The sequence below is a fragment of the Erinaceus europaeus genome, chromosome 17, assembly GCF_950295315.1.
Source record: "Erinaceus europaeus chromosome 17, mEriEur2.1, whole genome shotgun sequence".
NCBI lineage: Eukaryota > Metazoa > Chordata > Mammalia > Eulipotyphla > Erinaceidae > Erinaceus > Erinaceus europaeus.
In genome coordinates, this window is record NC_080178.1 from 3,263,073 (window position 1) to 3,289,383 (window position 26,311).

The 26,311-nt window shown below is 57.7% G+C and overlaps 1 protein-coding gene across 2 annotated transcripts in view; it reads right to left on the reverse strand.

Annotated features, from left to right (window-relative positions):
- Window positions 1–8,534: 8,534 nt before the first annotated feature.
- PACS1 (phosphofurin acidic cluster sorting protein 1) overlaps window positions 8,535–26,311 on the reverse strand; it is a 102,902-nt gene continuing 85,125 nt past the window's right edge. The window contains exons 8-24 of one of the 2 annotated variants that reach the window (XM_060175991.1): window positions 26,218–26,277; window positions 25,472–25,632; window positions 25,057–25,150; window positions 20,999–21,079; window positions 20,268–20,383; window positions 19,472–19,607; window positions 18,525–18,629; window positions 17,799–17,905; window positions 17,129–17,283; window positions 16,933–17,043; window positions 16,326–16,428; window positions 15,117–15,159; window positions 12,946–12,988; window positions 12,624–12,759; window positions 10,817–11,043; window positions 9,544–9,663; window positions 8,535–9,451 (exon numbers count right to left, since the gene is read on the reverse strand). In XM_060175991.1, coding sequence (XP_060031974.1) covers window positions 9,336–9,451; window positions 9,544–9,663; window positions 10,817–11,043; window positions 12,624–12,759; window positions 12,946–12,988; window positions 15,117–15,159; window positions 16,326–16,428; window positions 16,933–17,043; window positions 17,129–17,283; window positions 17,799–17,905; window positions 18,525–18,629; window positions 19,472–19,607; window positions 20,268–20,383; window positions 20,999–21,079; window positions 25,057–25,150; window positions 25,472–25,632; window positions 26,218–26,277 — 1,914 coding nt within the window. In that variant the 3' untranslated portion in view covers window positions 8,535–9,335. Of the gene's footprint in view, window positions 9,452–9,543; window positions 9,664–10,816; window positions 11,044–12,623; window positions 12,763–12,945; window positions 12,989–15,116; window positions 15,160–16,325; window positions 16,429–16,932; window positions 17,044–17,128; window positions 17,284–17,798; window positions 17,906–18,524; window positions 18,630–19,471; window positions 19,608–20,267; window positions 20,384–20,998; window positions 21,080–25,056; window positions 25,151–25,471; window positions 25,633–26,217; window positions 26,278–26,311 lie in introns of both variants that reach the window. The other variant, XM_060175990.1, reaches the window with a different exon arrangement.

Here is a 26,311-nt window from a genome sequence, read left to right on the forward strand (position 1 = left end):
CTCTGTCTTCCCCTCCTCTCTCCATTTCTCTCTGTCCTATCGAACAACATCATCAATAACTACAACAATAATAAACAACAAGAAGGGTGGGCAGGGGTAGATAGCATAATGGTTACGCAAACAGACTCTCATGCCTGAGGCTCCAAAGTCTCAGGTTCAATACCCCGCACCACCGTAAGCCAAAGCTGAACAGTGCTCTGGTTAAAAAACAAACAAAAACTGTTATATTTACTGTCAAATGTAAAACATTAATCCCCCAATAAAGACATAAAAAAAAGGGCAACAAAAAGGAAATATAAAAAAAAATTAAAAGTCACTGGAAGGTCCGTCTCCCCACAAAGAACCTCCCAGCAGTGCCCCCACTCCGCACTGAAGCTTCTTCAGGGACAGCAGTCACAGCCCTTTGTAAGGCACCTGGAGGCAGAATGCCCCCCCCCCCACCTCTGGTGGCCTCCCTGTCCAGATCTCTCCTCTCAGGCTGTTGCCAAGCATGTCCTTCCAGATTCTGCTCAAAACACAGTGCTCCATCTGCAGCCCAGACAGAGACGGCCCCACACGGGTCACAGGATTACGCCAGTCTGCCGTGAGGCCCCAAGTCAGGCTGGCTCTGACGGCCGCCACACTGTGTGGAGAGTCACGACCAGACGCCTCCCTCTTATCTCCATTCTGCTGTGCTTCTGCCAGTGATTTTTTTTTTTTTTCCCATTACCAGAGCTTTACCACACAGGGTTTTGTTTGTTTTCAAATAGAGGCAGAGAGAGCAAGGGAAAAAAAGCACAGCGCCAGAGATTCCTCCAGTGTGGTGGTAGCTGGGCTCGAACCTGGGTCGTACAGTTAGCAAAGGGGCACAGTAGTCAGGTGAGCTGGCCCTCCAGCCATATATATATTTAAAAATGCAGTGCTAGGAAATGAACCCATGGCTTCAGGGTTACGACATGATACTTTCTGGTCAAGTTTTCATTCTCCAGATTTGAGAGGGGGAGACAGAAGGGAAGAGGCTGATGTCACGGTGCCACTTTACCCTGTGGCTCAGGGATGAGAGCCAAGGCCTCACACGCAGTAGGTCAGAGGCTCTGCCTGCTGCGCCATCTCTAGGACCCTTGCCTGGTGACTTCTAATGGCGACCAAGACAGTCACAGGATGCACAGTCCCGGGACATGCATGTTCTGCTGGGAGGAAGCTTTCTCTGCCTTCTGTCCTCACCCTGAGACCTTCCGCCCTGCTCCTCTCACTCCACCCCCCCCCACCCCCGCAGCTGCTACTGTTTGCTTTGCACAGAGCTTATGTTTGTACTTGGCGGCGTCCCTCCAGGCCCCTGAAGGGCAGTTTGGGGTGTGTCGTCATTTAACCGTGGCAGGGACCCACGGCCCTTAGTCCACAGCTGCCCAGCTCATGGGCTTGTGCACAGGGAGGAAGAGGAACCCGAAGGCCACTAATCTTTGCTCTTTATAAAGATTTGTTTATGTGTGTGGTGGTGGGGAGAATACCACACCATCACTCTGGGACATGCGATGGTGGGGATCGAACTCAGGACGTCAGGTGTGCATGTCCAGCACTCTGCTGTGTCATCTCCTGGGCCCCTCAACCTTTGTCATTCTTTAGGTGCATCGGTTTCAGAACCTCCTGTGCAGGGCCTCTGTGAGCAAGCGCTCCTGGAGACTAGTATTCGGTGCCAAAGTGAGCCCTGGAAGTCTCAAGACTCGTGTGTTTAATGACAGAGAAAGAGAATGAGCCAGAGCCCCCCTCGGCCACCTGGGGAGCTGGGGGCCAAGCTGGGGCCCTCACCCACGCTCGTCCCGTGCTGGCCATGGCATCTCTTCCTTTCACATCTCAGCAACAGTGCTAATGAGGCGGGCCCCGGCCTTTGCCTTCCAGGTGGGGAAGCAGGTGCACAAGGCGTCTGCTGTGTCCTCCCCTGAGCCCCACCCAGTCCAGGGCCCAGCGTGGAGAGGAGGATGAGTGCCCAGAGTGGTGGTCAGGGGACTGAGGCCAAGCTGCCTGTCCACCCCACATATAGCACAGCGCATCTGCCCTCAGAGCAGACCAGAGCTTCAGATAGGCCCTGGGGCCCCAGCAGCTGCACCACTGCCCCCAGGGATGGACGGATGGGGACACGGGGACACACACACACACACACACACACACACACACACACGTCCTGCCCCCTTCCCTTTTGCTTTCTCTCTAGCTATTAATGGGGCACTGTTTTTTTTCTTCTTTTTGCCTCCAGGGTTATCGCTGAGGCTCGGTGCCTGCACCACAAATCCACTGCTCCTGGAGGCAATTTTTTTCCCTTTTGTCGCCCTTGTTGTTTTATCTTTGTGGTTATTATTATTGTTGTTATTGATGTCATTTTTGTTGGACAGGACAGAGGGAAATGGAGAGAGGAGGGGAAGACAGAGAGGGGGAGAGAAAGACACCTGCAGACCTGCTTCATCACTTGTGAAGCGACCCCCCTCCAGGTGGGGAGCCGGGGGCTTGAACCAGGGTCCTTACGCCGGTCCTTGCGCTTCACGCCATGTGCGCTTAACCTGACCCCCGATGGGGCACTTTTTAAAAAACATTATCTTTCCCCAAGAACAAGACAAGAACATTTCTCAGTCTCCTTCTATGACTCCTGTTGGCCCTTTGCCCAAGGCCCTGGCTTCTGTGGATTCTTTGTGACTCGAAGCGTCTGGGTCTGGCCCCTCTCTTCCGCGGGTGGGAGGGCTGGGCTCTTATCGAGTGGTCAAGGCTTCATTCACCTCACACGTGTGCCTCCTTCTCACCCCCTCGGCATCTTATCTTGCCTTGGGGCTGCACTGTGCCTCTCCCAAGAGGGGCTGCTGCTTCACTCCCCACTGGTCTCCTGCCAGGCTGCTGGTGGGCACTCAGTGCCTGGAGAAGAGGAAGGAGCTGGTGTCCGGCAGTGATTCAGTTCCTCGGCTGTCCTCGCCGTGCCCATCGGTTTGCCCCCACCTGTCCTATGCCTGCCGACGTGGTTCTTGACTTTTTTTTTTTTTCCCTCCAGGGTTATTGCTGGGCTCGGTGCCTGCATCATGAATCCACCGCTGTAACCTCGTTGTGGTTATTATTATTGCCATTGTTGATGTTGTTCGTTGTTGGACAGGACAGAGAGAAATGGAGAGAGGAGGGGAAGACAGAGAGGGGGAGAGAAAGACAGACACCTGCAGACCTGCTTCACCGCCTGTCAAGCGACTCCCCTGCAGGTGGGGAGCTGGGGACTCAAACTGGGATCCTTACAGCGGTCCTTGCGCTTTGCGCCACATGTGCTTAATCCGCTGCGCCACCGCCTGAACCCCGCCGATGTGGTTCTTGGGCTTTTTTTTTTTTTTTTTTTTTTGCCTCCAGGGTTATCGCTGGGGCTTGGTGCCAGCGCTACAAATCCACTGCTCCTGTGGCCATTTTTTTTTCCATTTTACTGGCCAGGACAGAAAGAAATTGAGAGAGGAAGAGGGAGAGAAAGACAAACACCTGAAGACCTGCCTCACCGCTTGTGAAATAAGTTAAAAATAATAAAGGAAGAGCATGAGGGGCTGCAGATGAAGACAATGGAGAAGAAACAAAGACGTCTGTGTTGTATGGAAGCGTCCCCCCTGCAGGTAGGGAGCAAGGGCTTGAACCTGGATCCTTTCCATTAGTACCATGTGCACTTAACCAGGTGCGCCACCGCCCAGCCCCCTCTGCTTTCTATAATGTTTTCTCCCTAAAAAGACACTCCCCGCTGCGCCTCCCCACACCCTCAGATCCCCAGAAGTGCTCGTCCCACCAAAATCTGCCTCCTCGGTCCTCTCGGAAATGATTCCTTTTATGAGAAAGACCAGAGCACCACTCCAGCATTTCTTTTCCTGGGGCTGGTGGCCTCGCTCAGCTGGGAGGGCGCCTGCTTTTGCCTCAGGTTCAAGCCCCGCCACACCACAGGGAGACTAGGTCACTAGGTGCTGTGGTCACTCTCTCTTTTTTTTTTTTTAACTGTTTTATGATCTTTATTTATTGGGGAGAGACAATATGAAATCGAGAGGGAAGGAGGTGATAGAGACAGACGCCTGCAGCCCTGCTTCACCACTTGTGAAGCTTTCCCCCTGCAGGTGGGGACTGGGGGCTTGAACCTGGGCCCTTGCACACAGTTAAGGTGTGGGTTCAAGCGGGCGCACCACCACACAGCCCCCTCTGCTTCTCTCTGTCTCTGGCTCGACCTGAGTGAGTCCGCCGTGAGCTGTGAAGCCCTGGTGATGACAGAATGAACAACGGCTAGACAGGGAGACGGTACCACCACCTTCCTGCGGCTGGCTCCACTCCTGCTCCTATTTCTAGGCCTATCGCCCCCCTGAAGTGTCAGCAGTTCTGGGCTGGTAGACGGCTCACCCGGTAGAGTGCACACATGACCAAGTGCAAGGACCTGGGTTCGAGTCCCCAGCCATCAGAGAACAGCTGTACAGGGAAGTTCATGAGCGGTGACTCAGTGTGGTGCTGTCTCGTCTCTGTCTCTGTCTCTCCTTTCCTCTCTCTCACCCTCCGTCGGAAAAACAAGTCTGTCTGGAGCACAGGAATCACGTGGGCAGAGAGCTCAGGGATAACTCTAGCAGAAAAACAAAAGAAGAATGAGAAGAAAGAAAGATGTGTCAGTGGGCTCACCTCTAAGTGCTCAGGACCTGAGACTGAGTTTCCCCACTCACAGCGTAGCAGTTCCCCAGGGAGGGGGAAGCAGCTATCGCTTCTTTCTGCCACTGAGCAGGGAACTGACCTGTGCAGGGCTGCCCTGAGCCTGTGTGAAGTCCTGGGTTCAATCCCCACCACCACATATGCTGCAGTGACCCTGGCTTCATTCCCTCTCACATTAAACTAAAAAGTCTTTTAATTTTTTTTTTTTTTTTGGCCTCCAGGGTTATTGCTGGGGATTGGTGCCTGCACTATGAATCCACCGCTCCTGGAGGCTTCCTCCCCATCTGTTGCCCTTGTTGTTTATCGTTGTTATTGCTGTCATTGTTGTTGCATAGGACAGAGAGAAATCGAGAGAGGATGGAAAGACAGAGGGGGAGAGAAAGACAGACACCTGCAGACCTCCCTGCAGGTGGGGAGCCGGGGGCTCGAACTGGGATCCTTACACTGGTCCTTGTGCTTTGCGCCATATGCACTTAACCCGCTGTGCCACTGCCCAGCCCCCTAAAATTTTAATGAGAAATACATACATACAAAGAGACGAGAGAGATGCCAGAGGACTGTTCAGCTCTAGCGTATCATGGTGCTGGGGGCTGAACCTAGGGCCTCATAGGCTCAGGCATGAGAGTCTTTTGCAGAGCCATTAAGCTATCTCCCAGGCCAAAATTCTTTTAAAAATAAAAATAAGGGCTAGCGAGATAACATAATGGTTCTGCAAAAGACTTTCAAGCCTGAGACTCTGAAGTCCCAGGTTTCACCTCCAGCGCCACCATAAGCCACAGCTGAGCAGGGTTCTGAGAAAAATAAGATAAAGTTAAAAACTAAATAGGGTTCCTGTTGTGGTCCGGGAGGTGGCGCCATGGATAAAGCATTGGACTCTCAAGCATGAGGTCCTGAGTTCAATCCCCGGCAGCACATGTACCAGAGTGATACCTGATTCTTTCTCTCTCCTCCTATCTTTCTCATAAATAAATAAATATATATATATAAAACTAAATAGGGTTCCTAACACCTGTCCCTTATTGTGTATTTTAAAGAATGTAATAAAATATCAGAGTTAAGATCGTATACACAAGGTGAGGAGACAGCACAATGGTTTGGCAAAACGACTCCTGCCTGAGGCTTTGAAGTCCCAGGTTCAATCTCCAGCACCAGCACCACCAGAAAAGTTCTGAAAGTGTTGGATCTGCAAGCACGAGGTCCTGAGTTCAATCCCCAGCAATGCATATGCCAGACTGGTGCTCCGCTTCTTTTTCCCTCATGAATAAATACATAAATAAATCTCTTTAAAAGTGGGCAGGGGCGATGACATGATGATTCTGCGAAACTCTTTCATGTCAGAGGCTCTGAGTCTCTGGTTCAGTCCCCTGAACCACTATCAGCCAGGACCGAACAGTTCTCTGGTGAGATATTAAGTGAAATAAGTTAAAAATAATAAAGGAAGAGGAGGAGGGGATGCAGATGAAGGCAATGGAGAAGAAACAAAGGCGTCTGCGTGGCACAGCTGTTGTGTGTGTATGTGACCCAGGTTTGAGCCCGGCTGCCCTGGAGAAAGCGTCAGTGCGCTGGTGTCTTCCCTGCTCTCCGGTGTGTGTAAAATAAAAAAGCCAGCCAGGGCACTGAAGCCTCAACGATGGGGGGAAAGAGGGGAGGCACCACTTGAAAAAACGTTGAGCGTGGAATGTTGCCCTGAAGTAGCACTTAAACCCAGATCTGTGTAAGGGACCACAGTGGGGCAGGCGGCGAGGAAGCTTGTGCGAAGGGCCGGGGCAGAACGTGGCCGTGTATCCCAGGCTGGCTGAGGAGGCCAGCGGGCAAGGAGGGAGGAGAGGAGAGGCGACAGTGGCACCGGGGAGCAGCCGGGCAGTGACTGACGGCTGACTGACATTTTCCAGCTCTAGCAGGCAAAGGGAGGTGGGGTGGAAACAGAGATGCCGTGGCAGCATCCAGAGGGAGGCACAGGGCTGCTGGGCACACGCACCGACCGATGGCCCGGGTGCTGGGGTGAGAGCAAGGCCAGTAAGGGCGCTCCAGTGCCCGGGAGGTAGTTCAGTGGGTCTGCACCGTCTGCCGTGAGGGCATGGGGTTCCGAGTTCGGTTCTTGACATCCTGTGTGTCGGAGGCAGCAGGTCCTTGAGAGGCAAGGCCCCTGAGCCTGTGAGCAGAAGGCTGGCAAAGTAGGCCTTCGGTGCACCCCTGACCTTTCTCTTAGGATGACTAGAGAAAGCTGGGAAAATGATAAGATGATAAGGACTTTTCAGACTCTCTGGGAAAATGATCACGGTCTAACTACACGAACTTTTGCCTCGACTGTATCTTGCTCATGTTCTGAGAAACTGTACTTTGCTTATGCACCTGGATTATGTTTCAAGAAACTTTATGCAGAGCCAGCCTAATTCCGCTTCTTGCTGTGTGTGTTATAAAAGGACTGTGAGAAAATACATGTGGGCGCTCAGTCATTGGACTGGGGCCCTCCCGACCCCCTGCACTGTCTTCTTTCCTCAGTCCTCGTACCCTCTCCAGGTGCCGCTTACTGCTGTTCCTGGTCGGCAGGCTGCGACCAGACCTGGGGACCGCAGTGATGTTCCGGATCTCTTTCTCTCTCATCGATAGAAACAGTTTTCAAAGGATAATTCCAAACCCTGGCCTCAGCTGGGGGTAGTTGTGGGGAGACGGCAGGCAGCGGGGTGGGGAGCTGCTTGTGTTCCCAGCCGGCTTGATGAGGATGCAGAGGGGGAGGATGAGGAAGAGCTGTAGGGGGAGCGGAGGGCGACTCTGCAGGGAGAAGCCCTCCCCCCAGCTGGCCCTGGGCCCTAGAGCAGCCAGGAGTCCAGGAGTGTGTCGGGCTCACAAGCTGGAGGCCCTGAAGTCTCGGGCGCAGTCTCAGCACCCCACAGCCAGAGCCAGAGCAGCCAGCTCAGTCTCTGTCCTCCCCCCCCCCCCCCCCCCGTCTCTCCTGCTATCAGTAAATGCTTTTTGAGGGCTGAGGACATAGCACTATGGTCCTGCAGAAAGCCTTTCATGCCTGAGATCCAGGCTCAGTCTCCAGCACCATGGGTCAGAGCTGATCAGGGCTCTGGGGGAAAGAAAAACCCACTGGCCTTGGATGCGGTACCCTGGTCAGCAGTGACCTTGCGGGGGTGGTGGCCAGGCAAGAAGGCCGGAAGGAAGGGGGTGGGGTCAGGTGCTTTGCCAGAGGGGCAGGCGAGGGGTGGGTGGTGTGAGCAAAGGAGGCTCCTGAGAGGAGAGGTGGGGGACCCCGTCAGGGAAGCAGGGTAGGTGGTGGCTGCCAGCCTGGGAAAAGACCTGGAGTTGGTGCCCTGCGTTCCCCCCCCCCCCCCGTCCCCTCACCCGGGACGGCACTCACCTCACCTAAGTGCGCCGGGCACTTCTCTGGTCGCTGACACAAGATGGCATTAGTCACAGGCCGTCTGGTTCCTCCTCTTCAGGCACAGGACCCCCACGTGGGTCTGAGCCCCCCTGGTCTTGCACTCACTCCTTTGCGGCTGTGTGTCCCTTGCCCCCCTCCCCCCCAGGGCTTCAGATTCTGGGCTTCAGGGCAGGGCTGTGGCTACCTCCCTTCCAGTTCAGGGTGTCAGGAGGAGCCCAGCTCCCCCCCCCCCCCAAGAGGCCTCACTTGTGGCCTGGGGCTTCCCCAACTGCTGGGAGGTAAGGGGACAGCAGCCACAGGGTCGGGGGAGAGCTCCAGCCCAGGGTGGGAGTGCCAGGGAGGTATGTATGGAGGCGGTCTTGGTGCAGGGCGCCTTCAACCCTCTGCGGTGGGCAGCCGGTGGGTGGGTGTGAGCACAGGCTGCTTAGCTGAGGGGGTAGGCAGAGGCCTTGGTGTCGGGAGAGCATAGAAGCCTGAGGCTGGCTAGGCGGTAAGAAATCACCGGTTTATTGAATGAAAAACCCCAAGTCCGTCCACTTGGGCCCTCCCGCCCAGCCTTCTCTGGCCCAGGAGGTGGGGAGACAGGGCTCGAGGGGCTCAGCGAGGCATGAGAATGAGAAAAACACTTTTCAAAATGAAGGTCTGTGCAAAGTTTCTGGAAGGAGGGAGAGGGCCGCTCTGGAGGTGGTGGTGGGTGGGACGGGCCTGGGGCCCCGCCTGAGGCCCAGGGGAGCAGCCCCCCCCCCTCTCAGGGGGAGGCAGAGCTGTGCTGGGAAGGGTGCAGGAGGCCGAGGAGCGGCACGGACAAAGCGGAGTCACAAGGGCAGGGAGCCCCACGGGACCACTGAGGGACGGCTGTGCAGAAGACCAGAGGGGCACTGGAGGGCACGCATGACCAGGGAGGCCTCTCCTGGATGAAGCTGCTGCCCTCTGAGGTTTGGGGTACCCCATCCTCCTGCACTGGGAACAGCCTGCAGCACAGGAAGGGGGCTGTGGGCCCACTGGGGGGGAGGCTGGGTAGCATCTGCTGCTGGGCTTCCGAGGAAGAGCTCTGGGGCAGGAGGGGCGGCTGAGGGGTGTGGGGTGCAGGAAGGCCCAGAGGGCTGTCCTAGGAGCAGGGTGAAGGCGCCTGGGCGAGGTGGGTGGGCGGGGCTCTGTGGCAGTGTCCTTCGGGCCGGGCCAGGGAGATACAGGCCCTGGGCCAGAGGAGGAGCTGGGCCCAGGCTGCTGGCCTCCCCCTGCTCACAGACAGTGAGGTGGGTGGCAGTGCCGGGAGACAGTGCCCTCAGGTGGCCTTGCTGCCACTGAACAGTCCCACGGGAAAGTGCTTGACGTGGGTGGGCCACTGAGCAGCCAGCTGGAAGAACTTGATGTCGCTCCACTCGACTCCATCGATGGACACTGTAGGGGCGCGGAGGGGTGTGAGCAGGCTGTCAGGCTGTCCCCAGGGCCCCGGCCCACAGCCCATCTCCCGCCCCTTGCAGGCCCTGCACCTCTCAGCATGGTCTGCTGCTGCTTGGCTGAGCAGATGAGGCGGCTGATGCCTTCAATGACCTGGCTCTTGGAATCCACCTCCTTCTCTCGAGGCTTCTTGCTCAGGAAGATGGTGGGGACTGGAAACCAAGCAGTAAGTGTCTCTGTGACAGGCCCCTGCCCCCAGGCATGACCCCCACCCCCACTCACCGCCAGCATCTAAGCAAATGGCTCCTGATAATAGTGCTCTCAGTCCCTGAGCTTACGCCCCACTGCTCCCTAGACCCCCGTCCTCATGTACCACTGCTCCCTAGACCCTAGTCCTCATGTCCCACTGCTCCCTAGACCCCAGTCCTCATGTCCCACTGCTCCCTAGACCCCAGTCCTCATGTCCCACTGCTCCCTAGACCCCAGTCCTCATGTCCCACTGCTCCCTAGACCCCAGTCCTCATGTCCCACTGCTCCCTAGACCCCCGTCCTCATGTCCCACTGCTCCCTAGACCCCCGTCCTCATGTCCCACTGCTCCCTAGACCCCCGTCCTCATGTCCCACTGCTCCCTAGACCCCCGTCCTCATGTCCCACTGCTCCCTAGGCCCTCAGTCCTCAGCTGGGTGATGGGGACCTGGGGTCAGGCAGTCCCGGAAGCCTCTGCTGGCTACAGTGTTCGACACCCTCATGCCCTGGAGGCCTGTGCCTGCAGCCTGGGCATGAGGGCCCCAGGATGCCAGGGGGTGGGCACTTTCAGGCCTCCCCCCACTCCTGCTGGGGAAGAGGCAAGGTCCCTAGGAAGCCTGAACAGAGCTCTGGGGATACGAGGAGGAGGGAGAGGAAAAGAAGGAGAAAGAGGGGGAGGGAAGAGGACGAGGTTAACTCCTGAGTTAATTGGGGGCTGAGGGCCAAGTCACCCAACTGACACTGGTGTGGGGATCCCCACCCTCCAGGGGAATGCAGGGCCCAGGGCCCCCCCAGTTCCTCAAGGCCCTTCTTATGCCTAAAGGCAGGGCCCCCAATTCTTCACCAGGAACTCTGACTCTGGGTGTGGACACTTTGCTGCAGCCTCTGTGACTTGTGACCCTGGGGCTGGGTGATCATGAGGCCTTGGGACCCGGGGGCCTACGGGGTTGCGGCAGAGGCCCGTCTCAGAGGGCAGTGAGCGGAAAGGCTCCCCAGTACTCAGCTGTCAGGACTGACGGCTCTGGGGGGGGGTCTCTCGACCACCACAGCACCTGCCCCTGCCTTGCCCGAGGTGAGGTCTCCCAGCACTGAACTCTGCCGGCCTCGGCGACACCCACCTTTCTTGTTCTTCTCTTTGGTGACCACGGTCATCGCCATGGTGCCCGAGAGCTGGGCCTCGCCCCCGTGAGGCAGGCGGGAGACCTGGACAGAGCGGAAGACGCTCTTGAGGGTGTTCTTGGAGCTGGCGTCCCTCTTGTCGCCGTCTCTCCTGCGCTCGGCGGGGTGGCCCAGCCAGTAGTCCACCTGCAGGCCAATCACGTCCCCGTACGGGCTGCTGGGGCTCCTGAGGAAGCGATCGAGCAGAGAGACGCAGGGGGACTCGGGTGGGGTGGGGGGACCGGGCTCTGGGAGGGGAGGGGGCCCACTGTGGGTCCTCTCAGGCCTCCCAGGACCAGTTCTGCTGGGACTGAGCCCAACTGCTCAGAGGACAAAGGCCAGAGTCACAGAGAAGGACCCAAATCAAGCCACAGGGACCAGGTATGCGGCGAGGAAGCTTCACGAGGCAAGAAAGCGGGTGCCCGCACTCACACGCACCCACAGACACACGCACACATGCACACAGCCAGCACATCCCGAACCCGGGCAGAAGCCATCCAGGGTGGGAGGCGACAGCCCAGCAGTGGCGCTGGGACCCAAGCAGTTCCCTTCTCTGTGGCACTTCCAGCTCCAGGATGATTTTAGCTCCGAGGGAAAAAGAGCTGGTGTTTTCTTGAAAGGAGGCGTCAGACATAATAGGTGTGCAGGGAGGCAACAAAAGTCAGCTGACATCCTTTCTGCCTGGCTTCAGGGGCTCTGTTCAAGCTTCACACGGGTGGGGTGTGGGGAGGGCAGGGCTGGTCTCCGGGCCCCCTGCAAGCCGAAGCTGCTAGGTCAGGGGACAAAGGTGTCCTCCTTGCTCTGCACTGTTCCCTGCTGGTCAGTGGGAGTGGGGGTGGGAGGCGAGGAGAAGGGGTGAAAGCAGTGGGACTTGCTTTCCGTGGGGCCCCGGGAGTTGGGCAGACCCCTCTGCTGCTGCCAGCCCAGCAGGGAAACAGCAGGAGGCAAAGGCAGGGGAGGAGGCTACGTAGCCCTCTGGCCCTCTCCCACTCGTCCTCCTGGGCCCTGTCTGGGCCTCCCTGACTGACCAGATCTAGAGCCTTCGGCTCCTCAAGGTGCCTCCATCCCTCTGTCAGGCCTGGTCTCCCAGCTCACCTGGGACAGGTGGCAACTTCACAGAAGCCCAGAGTGAAGCTTAGCAACCTGTCTGGGCCCCCAGCCCTTCTGCTGGGCCCCTCCGTGTGCTGTGCAGAACCCCACTTTAGCTGGAACACCTAGCACCCTCTGAGCTGATCATTCGGCCACTCCAGAGGCTCCCACCCAGCCCTGCAGGCCGCCAGGCGTGGTCTCCCTTCAGCAGAGTCCTATGGGGCGGGCTTGGCAGGGACCTCCAGTCTCCGGCTTCTCAGTTACTGCTCTATTCACTGCCCTAGCTCTAAGTCTCACTTGCTGGATTCTAGGAAAGCCCCTCCCCCACTATTCCCCCTGGAGTCTCACTGCAGTAGCCCCCACTCACTGTAATGTCCCCCTTGAATGAGTGAAGTACCCGTCAGCATGTGACAGTGACGGAGCCACACAGCACAGAGGCGTGTGTGTGTGTGTGTGTGTGTGTGTGTGTGTGTGCGTGTGCGTGTGTGTCTGACTCCCCTGTTCTCACTCTATCTACTCACATTCTGCCACACAACCAGACCACACCCTACAGGCTGCAAAAGGCCTCCTTACAGCGGGGGGGGGGGGGGGGGGGAAGATATCTCTGCTTTACAAAGCGGCCTGCCAGTGGGTACCCCAGTCTGCTGTGCTGTCCATGGCCCAGCATGCCCGTCTTACCCCACGACGGCGAGGGTGCTACTCATGGATGGGGAGGAAGGAGGGGTGGCTGTGGCGTCCCGGCTCAGGCCTGAGCTGGAGGGTGGTGATGTGGAGGGCACGGTCAGGCTGACCACAGGCGAATCGTCCCCGTCACCTGCTGGGGGACGCACAGCATCGGGGATCCCATCGCGAGTGGTGGAGCCCCTGGGTCTCAGCTGCTGCCTGTGCTGCCTGTGCTGCCCGTGGGGAGTGGGGTGCCCAGTCCTTCAGCCCAAGAGCTGACTTCACTGAGGACACCGCTCTCTCCGCCCTGTCTGCCCAGCCGTGGGCCCAGCCTCACCTGCTGTAGAAGGAGAGTCCTCCACCAGCCCCACCTTCACCACCTGCAGGAGGGAGACTGTGTTAGCTTGGGCCCTGGTGGACGCCTCCCGGTCTCATGGCAAACCGAGCTGTGGCCTGAGAGCACAGCACAGGACCCGCCCTTTGGAATCTGCCCACGAGCCGCCTAGACTCTGGAGGCAAAGGCCTGGCCGCAGACAGCAGACGGGGCTGTACACAGGCTGGGCTGCTGGGCCGCTGGTCCCCAAACCACGTGGGCCCTGGACTCTGGGGTCACCCTGCTGCCCTGCCCCACCCCACCCAAGCTGAGCCTGTGAGAGCTGCAGGGCCTCCTCCTGCCCAGTGCCCCCACTCTGAAGGCAGGAAGCCCTTTAGCATCCTGAGCCCGTTTCCGTATGCCAGAGGGAGAACTCAAGAGCCACAGGACATCTGTCTCCCTCTCTTTTTTCCCTCTCTCTCCCTGAAGCACTGGAGCTCTCAAGCATGTGAGCACACCTGTTCCCTCTCCCTAGATTTCCTGGGATCTGTGGGATTGACAATGTGGAGAGAACCTCAGGGAGGGCACCACCAGCTCTCCCAACACACTGCTTTTAGCTTGAGAATGCAGATTACTCATGAAGAGTTCAGGAAGGACAGAGGGACCCCCGGTGGCCAGAAGAGGGCACAGCGAGAGATCCGCTGAAGGCCCAGCTGTGGTCTGCAAGGACAGGTTGAGTCGGGCTGATGGCCACAGGCCTCACAGCAGCGCACACGCTCGGTGCAGGACGCTGCCACTCTTGCCCATAGGGGAAGATGGGCAAGGTGGGCACAGCATCCCTCTGAAGCCCCTGAGCTTTCTGGCTCCTGTGCCCACTTCTGCTGCCCTTCCCCTGGGTGTGGCCCGCCCTGCCGGCTCCTTGTCTGAGAGGTCAGAGCAGGCAGCACTATGCAGCTCCATACAGGTGGGAGCCAAAACACCACCCACACTACAGCCTGGGCCCCTGACCTGGCGACCTGGCAGCCCCCGAGGCGAGGAAGGGCTGGCTGCACCACCTCGAAGGGGCTTTCAAGGCTCAAGGCCCTACAGGAGCTTCCAGGCCCAGGCACCCCAAGTCACTCAGGACGTTCAGCACTGGGAGAGCAGAGAACTTCCCTGAGCAGGCCCCTGTCCCCCTGAAGCCAGGAGGGGGCCCCGCAGAAACTGTAGGAGGTCCAAGCTGGCCTGGCAGGGGAACTCCACTGTCGTAACAGTGGCAAGCTGTTTCCAATCCTACTATTTATTTATTTATTTATTTTCCTTTTTGTTGCCCTTATTTTTTATTGTTGTTGTAGTTATTGTTGTTGATGTCATCGTTGTTGGATAGGACAGAGAGAAATGGGGAGAGGAGGGGAAGACAGAGAGGGGGGAGAGAAAGATAGACACCTGCAGACCTGCTTCACCACTTGTGAAGCGACTCCCCTGCAGAAGGGGAGCTGGGGGCTCGAACCAGGATCCTTAAACCGGTCCTTGCACTTTGCGCCACGTGCACTTAACCCGCTGCGTTACTGCCCGACTCCCTCCAATCCTACTTTTAAAAACTTTACTTTTTAATTATTGTGTTTATTAATGAAAGAGAGAGAGAATCAGAGCTTCACTGCCACAGGGGTGCTGGGGATTGAACTCAGGACCTCCTGCTTGAGAGTCCAAGACTTTATCCATTGCACCACCTCCTGGGCCCAGCTTCTGGGGTGCTCCTCTTAGTCCCTTCGGTGTCTCTGATGTGTGGCCTGCCCCACCCACACAAAGCAGAGCCAGCACCACCTGCTGTCAGAGACTGGAGGGGCCTCCCCTTGAGAGGGTCCCCTTGACAGACCCTCTGTGGGGTCTATCAGAGCACCATCTGTTGCCACTCTCAGCCGTGAGAGGATGTGTTCTGTTCGGGGCCACACTCGCCGGCACAAGTGGCATAAAGCCAGGGCCTGCTGAGGAGCCTGGGCCAAGCAACGTGCCTGGGGCGGCTCAGGATGGGGAAGGGAGGTCACGACACAGAGCAGCTCAGCATGACCCCGGCGCTGGGTCACTGTGCTGGGCCCCAGGAGGTCCTCTCCTCCAGGGGAGAACTGCTGTCAGATGAATCTTAATCGCATGTGTGTGTGTGGGGGGGGCAAGGTGAAGGGTTGGTGAGGCAGGGTGTGGGGGGGAGTGGTACTCACGCCAATGAAGGGGATGAACTTCTGGTGTGAGTCCTCATCAGGGCTGTGGGAAGAGACAGGAAGCAGCAGCTGCTCGTTACTGTGGCTTCTGAGGTCCAGACCCTGCTTGATGCCCTTCCGTCACCAACCAGACGGGGTGAGGGTGCCCCCATCCTGCACACGACTCTCTCTGCCCCAAGTCTGGATCTTGGTCCCCAGGGCGGGCGTCTCCGTGCAGGCGGGGACGGGAGGCCGTCAAGTGACATGACGTCACTCTGTCTCTGGGGTTCCCAGCAGGGAGATAGGAGTGGGGGAGGAACAAGAAAAAACGAAGACAATCCGAGACTTATCTGGCCTGCCCCATCTGCTTCGTCTTTTGAAAGGAGAGCGAGAGCTCACCCAGTAGACATGCACGAGGACCGGGTTCAAACCCCCAACACCTCAGGGGGTACCATGCATGGCCAAGGCTGTGGTGTCTCTCATTCTATTTAAAAGTATTAGATGGGGAGAATACAGGTCCATGAAGGATGATAAATGACATAGTGGGGGTTGTATTGTTAAATGGGAAACTGGGGAATGTTATGCATGTACAAACTATTATATTTACTGTTGAATGTAAAACATTAATTCCTCAATAAAGAAATAATATAAATAAATAAATGAAAGTATTAGAAAGAGAACCAGAGCATCACTCTGGCACATCTGCTGCTGGGGACTGAACTTAGGACCTCATGCTTGAGAGTCCAATACTTTATCCCAGACCACTCTCTTTCCCCTCTAAATTTCTCTATATTATCCATTTTTTAATTTTTAAAAGGTGGGGCCAGGCAGTGGCACACCTGGTTGAGCGCACGCATCACAGTGAGCAAGGATCCAGGTTCAAGCCCCCGCCCCCACCTGTGTGGAGGAAGCATCATGAGCAGGGCTTCTCTCTCAATTTCTATCTCTATCCAAAAAGCATACGTAAATAAAGCTATTATAAATAAAATAAAGAATAAAACAAAGAAAGGGAAGTAAGTCTTTCAGGAAAGGCAGAACTGCACGGTGTGAGGTCCCAGCCACTAATAAAATACTAACAACTATTTTTCTGAGACTAAGAGACCAGAGCACCATTCTGGCTCTGGCATATGTGGAACCTGGGATGGAAACCGGGGTCTCGGGCATGCAAGTCCGGTGCTTTACTGTTCAACTATTTCTAAGAAAGCCTGCGTGTCGTCTCCCCCAACTTACAACTTGTGCCTGCAGGTGAGCATGGCTTCAGCCACGGGGAGCTGGTGCGTCACGGCTGCCCCGTTCACGTACTGCATCACGCGCCCCACCACATCCAGTTGTTCTGTAGAAAAAAGCTCAACGGCGTCAGTAACTGACCCTCAGCTCTCCTGGGGAGCCCCCCTTGGCCAGGAGGCACTACAACTCAGGGAACAGTGGGGCCTGAGGCCCCTTCTGGCCCAGAACCGGAGGCATCCCCCCGCCCACCAGCTGGCCGGCCGCCTTGGAGTCAGCCCTCCCCAGGCTCAAGAGCTCCTGCCCCGAGCTCAGGTCAGTGCCTGGTCCCACAGGGTTGCCCCAGACCCCTTGGAGCCTTGCCTCCTCTCTGTCACTCCACCCTTCTCTGTTCTGGGGGGAATCCCTGGTTGGGGCAAGGATGGGACGTGCGGGTGGCCATGGTTGAGACACTCCTCTGCCTCTGCTCCATGTCCTGCCTGTCCCACACGTGCAGGGAGTGGAGTCTGGACACCTGGCATGGACAGCTGCATCCCGGTCTCCACCCAGACTGGGGGAGGGAGGCAAGCTTGTGGGACCCCTCCTCTAGCCTCCTTCCCGTCCAGGCCCCCACCTGACACGGGGGGCTCCGAGCGGCTGAACAGGTCCCGCCAGCCCGAGTCCAGGAAGGCGCTGCTGTATCTGCTGTCCACAGAGCCCAAGTACTTGGCCACAGGGTGAGAACCTGGTGGGCGAGAAGCAGGGCTTAGCCGGGCGGGTCCCTCCCAGACCCACCCCTCATCTGCCCTGGAGGACTGCCTGCCCATTACCCAGGGGGATGATGAGGAAGCGCATGTAGCCCAGCCAGTCGGAGGTCTTGTTGGCCAAGGACTTCACGAAGAAGCGGAGGATGGAGCTCAGGTAGCTCTGGCTACCCACGGCCGCCACCTTCACCGGCCGGGGCATCGCCGAGTTACAGTTGCAGCTGCGGAGAGGGGCCCAGGCTCTGACTCTGCCGGAGCCCAGAGACCCTCAGGGGGCAACAAACTAGTCCGCGATGCGGCGCAGAGAGAGGTGTTAAAACAAACTAGTCCGCGATGCGGCGCAGAGAGAGGTGTTAAAACAAACTAGTCCGCGACGCGGCGCAGAGAGAGGCGTTAAAACAAACTAGTCCGCGACGCGGCGCAGAGAGAGGCGTTAAAACACAGGGCTCTTTAGCGAGGAGAGAAGCCGGGGCTGCTGAGAGCCGGGAAGGGTCTAGGAGGAGGAGAGAATGGCTGGGCAGACGGGGAGGTGACTCGCTGTGCCCTGGCCAGGGGGGATGGGGTGGGGGGGGGATGATTCCAGAAGTCTGGACCCCCTGGTCTCGCTCACATGGGTGGGTACTCTGGTCCTCTCATCTTAGATCTAACAAGATGTCAAGTCAGGGTGTGGCAGTGGAGAGGACGGGGGAGGGAGGGAGCTGGGAGCACCTCCTTTGCAAAGGGTGGGGGTCCTTACTAGCGCTGGATGCGGGTGAGCAGGGCGGACAGCACGGCCTGGACCTCCACGGCGGAGCAGGTGCACACCACGGGCTTCCGCTGGTCCTGGAGCAGCTCTGCCATGTACTGGGGACAGGGACCCGGTGGGGACATGCTGAGGACACGCTGCACCCCAGTGGCAGGGCCCCGTCCTCTGTGCTTCAGATCAGAGCGGTTACTGGCTTAGCTGTCAGGCCCCGTGACGATGTGCTGACAGGGAAATGGGGGGGCTTGGGCCTCTGCTGGGGTGGGGAGTAAACTCAGGGCTGCACGCATGTTAGATATTGCTGGGCAGTCTCCCAGCCCAACTTCTTGCTCATGCACATAGACAGGAGGAGGGTGGGAGCGGAGGGAAGGAGAGAGGGAGGGAAGGAGGGAGGGAGGGAGGGAGGGGGAGAGAGAGAGAGAGAGAGAGAGAGAGAGAGAGAGAGAAACAGACAGTGGAGAGACACCAGAGCCCTGCTCCACCATCCATGGAGCTCCCTGGGTGCTGGGGATCAGACCTTGAACATGGGGCCTTGAACATGCAAGACACCACTGAGTGGCCTCATTCTCTAGTTTAGAAAGAGAGAGAGGAGAGAGGGAGACAGACATGAAGAGAGACTCCGGAGCAACCAGTATCCATGGAGATCCTCCCCACCCAGGGCCTGGGGCAGGAAGGTGTGCACTCTAGCAGGCGAGCTGTCTCCCAGCCCTCCCGCTTTACCTGGCCCTGCCAGTCGGCAGTGTTCACCAGAATGACGTTTTCCGGGAGGGCAGCATCTGACACCAGGATCTGGTTCAGCTGGTCATAGACTACCTTTCTGGGAATCTGCAGGTACCCAAGTGTGTGTCAGGACGTCCCAGGAGCATGGGGACCACGTGCTTAGTCAGTGAGAAGAGACCCCAGGACCCGTGAGGGAGACCCAATTGCCTGGTGCACAGGCCCGAGGGGAGCAGAAGCAGCACAGGGCCCTTGGGGACAAAGCAGCTGTCCTCCAGGCTGCTGTGGGCGGCTGCGTGGGCGGAGCTGGAGAGGAGCGGGGAGGGCTGTCCCCAGGTGAGCGCTAGCAGAGGAATAATGAGAGCAGCAGTCAAAGTGTCGTGGGGCGGAGAACAAAGGCCTTCTCAGGAACAGCCACTGCCAAGGGGGACAATGCCTCACCCCAGGCACCGGGCTCTTTAGTCTCTGCTTCATATTCAGCTCGGTAATAGCGTCAGACCCAGAGGCCACAAGGACACCAGCGTGCCTGTCGACAGGCCGCTGCTCTGGAGGCCTCTGCCTCTCTAGTCCCAGCCCACTGAGCTCCTGCAATAAAACTGTTAGCATGGAAACTGGCCCAGAGCCACAGGAGGGTCAGAGCGTGGGCAAGACAGGACTGTGGGGACTTGGATGGATGGCCGCTGCCCTCCACACCAGCGATGCCGGCACAACGCTCAGGTGAGTGTCCGGTGGAGGCACAGCCAGCCAGGAGGCAGGAGCTGGCCCTGGGGCCCGGACAAGCCAGGATGCTGAGACATGTCTCAGATCAGCACCAAGGCCAGCCCCGCAACCACCAAGCAGCTCCAACTCAGGGCTGTTTTAGCAAACAGTCCGCCTTCTCCACCCAGCTGCCCAAGACAACCAGGCCGCAGCTGGGAGGGCGGAGGGCGCCTACCCGCCGGGGCAGGTACCTGAGTGCTGTGGCCAAGATCTGGGGAGCGCTCGCTGTCAGAGCTGTTGGTCCTCTCACTCAGGGGCTTGGAGAGCTGCCGCTCCTTCAGGGGGGTGCCCCTCTTCTGCCGGGGAGTGTGCACCCCATCCATCTTGCTGCCAGGGAACGTGGGAAGGAGGTGATCAGCAGCCCGCCCTACCCTAGAGCACTGCCAGACCACTCTCCCCTCGGTCACCAGCTTGTGCCAAAGATGGCGCTGCCTCGGGAACCAAGTGAGGGCCTTGCACGTGTGAGATACCACAGAGTGGCCTCCCTGATAGTTTTAAAAATTCTATATATTGAAGAGAGAGTGAAGAGGGGGAGAGACAGCACAGTGCTACTCTACCCATGAAGACCACCGTGCTCAGGTGTTCGTGTGTGTTGCTGGGACTTGTGCGCAGGCTACCCAGAGCTCTCTCTCGGCCCCTGCTCGATTCTTTACTTATTTTTTTTTAATATTTATTTATTCTACTTTGTTGCCCTTGTTTTATTGTTGTAGTTACTATTGTCATCATTGTTGGATAGGACAGAGAGAAATGGAGAGAGGAGGGGAAGACAGAGAGGGGAGAGAAAGACAGACACCTGCAGACCTGCTTCACCGCCTGTGAAGCGACTCCCCTGCAGGTGGGGAGCCGGAGACTCGAACCGGGATCCTTGTGCTGGTCCTTGCGCTTTGCGCCACGTGCGCTTACCCTGCTGCGCTACCGCCCGGCCCCCCCTGGATTCTTTACTTGCACCCCAGGTCTGACCAGTTTCTTCCAACCTAACCTGAGTACCTGGGCGAGGCAGAGCCTTGCAGATCCGTTTTGCTGGACTTCATGGGGGTTTTGATTTTCTCTGGCACAGCCAGACTTGAGCTCACGTCTCCGAACATGTCCTGGTCTGTGATCTCCTGCCACAGAGCAACACAAACTATGTGGGTGACCTGGTGACCCCTGACGCATCCTGCCAAGGCACCTCACCACCGGGAAGAGTCGGCTAGCTGCTCATTTTCTGGACGCGCAGGGTTTGGAAACTCCCATCTCACCCGAAGAAGCAAGTGCCCCTGTTTTGTTTAACTGTGTCTCTGAGAGGGCTTCCTGAGGGAGAGACTGGGCTTCACCTCTCATCAGGACATAGGGTGGCAGATGGCACTCGATCAGGTGGGACTGAAGGGCAGAATGAGGACATTTGCGGTTTGCTAACTCCGGGACTCACCTAATCTCCTGGGTAGGCTACATTCCACAGGTGGGGGTTTGGGAGAAGAATGACCCAGAATGACCACAGATTGAGGCAACAAATCCAGAGCGGCCCTGAGGGTCTTTTGCTTTTATTTAAACATTGACTTATCTATTTATTTCCTGAGAGTGGACCAGAGCGCTGCTCAGCACAGCTTGTGGCGGTACAGGGGGTCGAACCCAGGGCAGCAGGAGCGCAAGTCTGATACCGTCCGCCCAGCCCCTTGCCTTTATTTCTAAAGTGCTGCGACAGTTTTAAATAGCCAAGAGAGGAGGCAAAGCACACATACCAGAGTGTCTGTTTCCGCCAAGCTGTCATCCTGACTTTTTATCCAGGCAGATTTGACTTTTTCTAAAGCAGCCAATTCCATCTGTAAAAATTAGAATAATGAGTCACCAGCAATTCAAATAACTGGCACTTTAACTCGCTTCCAGGCCCCAAAGAGGTTCTTAGTTAATCTGAAGGCCTCATAGGACTTGGAGAGTTGTTATTCTGTAAGATCTTGAGACTGAAGCTTCAGAGGAGCCAGTTACTTCCTATAATCACTGGGTCAGTAGCAGAGTGAGACAGGGAACCCAGAAGTCCGTGAGCCCCGGGATCAGTGGCCACCCTGGGGTTGTCCTGAGGAGAAAGGACAATCTGATGGCTCAGGGATCTGACTTTTTCAGAATGAAGTCAAACCATTTTTGCTTGGTGGAAACATCTAGACAGCCCTCAAGCAAAACCCACTAAGCGCCAAGACACCTAATGTTGACTGTTTAGTGTGAACTCATCCCCCCGTGTCCCTGACTCTTCTTAGCACTGCTCATAAATATTAAACGTTGACTTTCAAATACAGGTCTGTCGCTCTTGCTAAATTGCGTCTGGCTGTGTAGACACAATGTCCAAGCCACAGGCAGCTGCTGGTTGCAGGTCTTAGATGCAGGAGAGGATCTGGCCTGGACCTCTGTTCTTGTGAGCACCAAGGAGTTGGACACAATCCACAATCCACAATCCTCCACTCCCTCCAAGTCCTCCCTGAGCAAACTGTTTAAGTACTGGGCAAGCCAGGCTAACAACTCATGGAGCCACTAGCAAACCAGTGAACAGGGTCCACACATGGGTCCCTGTGGCCTCCCCTGAACCAGGCTTCTCTGAGGACACTAGGGCTGGTCCTGTCCTGTTGGGGACTGTCCCACTGCAGGATGCTTGGCAGGACCTTTGGTCTCTACCCACCAGATGCTTGGGGTCTCCTGACCCTCTGACTGGCGTGTGACGACCAAGGTCACTGGCAGTGTCCTTGGGAGGCAAAACTCACCTTCGCTGAGAATCATAGCTCTAGTTTATCTGCTGGGCTCCCCCAGACCCTGCAACACCCTCTAGGCTGAAGACAGCTTGGCTCAGAGCCACACAGATGGCATGGCTGGCTCATCGGCACGCTGTCTGTCTGTCCAACCAATGCCCACAGTCTCGGTCCACAGAGAAGTCCTGGTCAGGCTCAAAACTGAAGGTGGAGGCCTCAGCAGAGCCGGGCTGACCGCTCTCACTGCAGAAAGCCTGAAGGCAGCAGTCTGCCGGCTGCCCTGTGCAGCTGCAGCACTGTTTTTCAGGCAAGTGGAAAGTTCTGGAGGCATTTCACTCAGAGAGGGGCTGAAGGGCACTCGCAAGGCCATTATTTGGTGGCCTTCAACATGTAGCATCCGGTCTCACAAGGACCAACCCCCCCTCCATGCTTCTATTCCTGCTCTTGTCAATACCAAGCATTTGTCCCTCCCTCCCAGCCTCTGAACAGCTGCAATGGTTAGCTCTGGCCTGGGGGTGTGCCCACGGATGATTTGAGACCACCCTTTTCTGTGAGGCATTGCTGGGGAAGGAGGACCTTTAGCAGCAGGCAGGCCTGGCTTCCAGGCTGCTGCCTCTCGGCTGCCCACAGCGAAGCCTGTCAGGCCTATTGTTCCCTGCAGCTATTGTGGGCTGAGCCTCAGCGGACTCTACAGTAGTCGTTTGTGTGCGCAGGAACTCCTGCGACAAACTGAATCCTCGGAAATTTGGGGAACAAAAAAAGGGGAAGATTAAGAAAAATAAATAAGAACAACGCCAGGAGATTAGGGGAGAGGCAGTGTGCTTGCGCCATCTTGGTGATTTTCCCTCATCTGTGTGGAAGTTCTCTGTGCGAGAGCAGAGCCTCGCTCTGAAGTTCCCCAAGTGCCTTGCAGACTGAAGGATTCCAAAGTTCCACACCCACAGCAAGACATATGGACCTCTTCAAAATAGAACTCTCAGAGAGAACCCGCAGAGCAAGTCTGAAATCTGGCCAAGAGAACCAAAATTTGTGAGACACACACACACTACATACACCACACACACAAACACACACACCACACACACACACCCCACACACAACACACACACACAGAACAAACACCACACACACACTAATACACACCCACCACACACAAACACCACACACACACACACACACACACACACCCCACACACACACCCACACCCCCCCCACACACCCACACACACACCCCCCACACACCCACACCACACACACACACTCATACACCCACACACACCACACACGCACAGACACCACACACACACCCACACACACCCCACACCACACACACACCACACACACACTCATACACCCCACACATACCACACACGCAGACACCACACCCACACACCACACCCACACACACGCAGACACCACACACACACAACCACACACACACGCGCACACACAGACACAAACACGCACACCACACACACACCCCACACTCCACACATGCACAGATAACACACACACACACACACACACACACACACACACACACACACACACGGCAGCCCCGTTTCAGGAGTCCAAGCTGAAGTGCTGTCAGAAACACTGCTCACTCACTCGCTCGCTTGCTCGCTCACACACTCACTCACACACCCGCTCGCTCGCTCACACACTCGCTCACTCACACACTCGCTCGCTCACACACTCGCTCGCTCGCTCACACACTCACTCGCTCGCTCGCTCACACACTCGCTCACTCACACACTCGCTCACTCAGCCAGCATGCGTGGGTGCATCAACCTGGCTCCGCCTGCATCCCCCGCAGGGCCCTGCCTTCGCCCCCGCACGGCAGAGCACCACTGAGGCCGTGAAGATGCAGGGTCAGCGCACAGCCCTCTCCAGAGCATGTGCTGCCGACTGGCTCCTCTCCCTGGCTCGGGGACTGAGGCCACCCCACCGCGCAGACAACATTCAGCTGGTGCGGAGCCGCCTGGGCCCTGACGCCAACACCTTGGCCTCGGAACCAAAGGCACCCGGGCTCCGAGCACTGTGACCTCTCTGAATTCCGTGAAGCAGGGAACTGAGACTGCAGCGGCTCTCAGACGAGCTGTACTGCCCAGAAAGAAGCCTCTAGTGGCCCGGGTTTCTCTGACTGCCCCGGCAGCCTCAACCCCTGGCATCCACTGAGTGCTCACCACGTGCGGGGTACTGTTCTTGGTGCTCCTGGGGCAACTGGCTCAGACTAATCTGTCACGTGCTGAGGACAGCACAACACAGCCCCTTCCCTCGCCGCAGCCCGAGTTCCTTTCTGGAAAGCCCCTCCCGTGTAGTCACACCCGGGATGGACCGTGGCTCGTGGGATGATGGCCGCACAGGCCTGCTCTGTCTGCAGCCTCAGTCCGCGTCCTGAGCCTACGTGAGGTGGGAGGCCCACCGTCCCAGCCCCCATCAACACCGAGTCCCCTGGGACGGACTGGGTGGAACTAAGTGGCCATGCTTAGCGAAATAAGGAAGCAGGTGGAACACATGTACAAAAGAGAAAAAGCGAGCAAGAGAAAAAGACCCAACAACAACAGAATCGAATAACCTGTCGTTCACACTGCGAGAACCACGGTGCCTGGCAGAGGGAGGGTGGGACACACAAGTGTGGTGGTGGGTGTGGTGTGGGAACACACTCTGCATTTAGCAGCCTGTAAACCCCTGTGAATCACACATTTAAAACTGGCTTGAAAAATGATAAATTACTATTACAAACAAACAAGGTCTGCAGGTTGCTGCTGACGCAGGGAGGCTCAGGACGGCAGCCGGCTGGGTAGGGTGGGCGGCAGCGCCACCTGGTGGTGACAGGCAGCCATGCAGCCTTCCACCAGCCTACTGTCAGCTGACGCTTGGGGAACAGACTGGCTTTCCAGGGGGCTTCCTGTCCTTCACAGTGCTGTCCCCACGCCAGGGCCCCGCCATCATGTGACTGACGGGACCCGAGCCCCAGCCCGAGGAGGGGACAGCGGGAGTGAAATGAGGTTGGCGGGGAGCCCCCCGCCCCCACCCCCGGTCCCCCTCCCCCGGCTGCTCACTGGGCTGCTGGTGTCTTTGCCAAGGCTGCCCTTGCTGTTGAGGCTGCCGATCTCCGTCTGGGAGCTGGACTGCGACATCCCCTCAAAGAAAGGCCTGCAGCGGAAGCACGGCCGGGGTCAGCGGCTGAAGGGCCCCGCGGGCGGGTGGCTTGAGGGATGCAGGGACCAGGGACAGGGCACCCGTGAAGGACACAGCAGAGGCTGGGGGGTGGGGGCTGGAGGGCGAGGGCTGAAGACAGTCCTCTCGGGACTCTGCCAGCAGCAAAAGTGATGGTCACACCCAGACGGTGGGGACTCAGTACAGGGGGTCCACAGGCCTGGGAATGGAGCGTGTGTGTGTGTGTGGGTGGGGGGCTGCTGAGGCCAAGGGAGGAGAGGTGTCGGGGACCATTATGAGGGGAGGCCTGGGGCTCACTTGAGCTTAGGCTTTGGGGTGCTCAGGATGCTCTCGGTCTCCTCCATCTCGGGGCCGCTGTCACTAGGGTTGTACATCTCCAGGCTGTCGTACAGCTCGTCCAAGTCCTCCTCCACCTCCCGGATCTGCTCCCGTGAGACGTGCTCCAATCCGAAGCCCACCTGGCAGGGAGGAAAGGCCTCTGGGTGTGGCGTCAGGGTAGCTGTGATGACCCCTCCTTCAGGGACGTGGCACAGCCTCACGTTCATGGGGCGGGGGGGGGGGTGGTTTCCCTCCTGGGGTCTGTCCTAAGAGCGGGACACGGTAACCCCACCCACTGCCTTGCAGGGACACCCTAACACTGTCCTCGCCGCCCACCGGACTCTGCTGACTCTGCTGACGGTCTCCGCCTGCAGCCCCAGGCCTGCCCCAGTCCCGCCGAGACTGCGTCGCCACCGACGGCTAACGCTTGGCCACTCGAGGGCTGCCGACAGAGGACACTGCTGCCGCTCTGTTCCCTTTGGGTGGGAGGGACAACCAGACCACGGCTGGAGCTGGTGGCGACCCCCAAGCCAGAGGCCAGCACTAAGCGGTGTTTGGCACAGGCAGGCCACCCGCAGCTCCAGGCACCATGCCCTCCGGGTGCGCACAGAAGGCAAACTGCCTCCTCCTGCCAGCAGCTCGAGGCCCTTCTTCCACCACCCGCTCCCGACGGCTCCCAGCCAGTCTGCTCAGCTGCCACCCCGGGCGGGAGGGGCCGTACGTACCTCATCGGACACCTTGAACCGCTTCAGTAGTGCCACGAACTTCTGCTTGATGTTGGGTTGCTGTGGGGACAGAGCACAACAGCTTGGAGTGCAT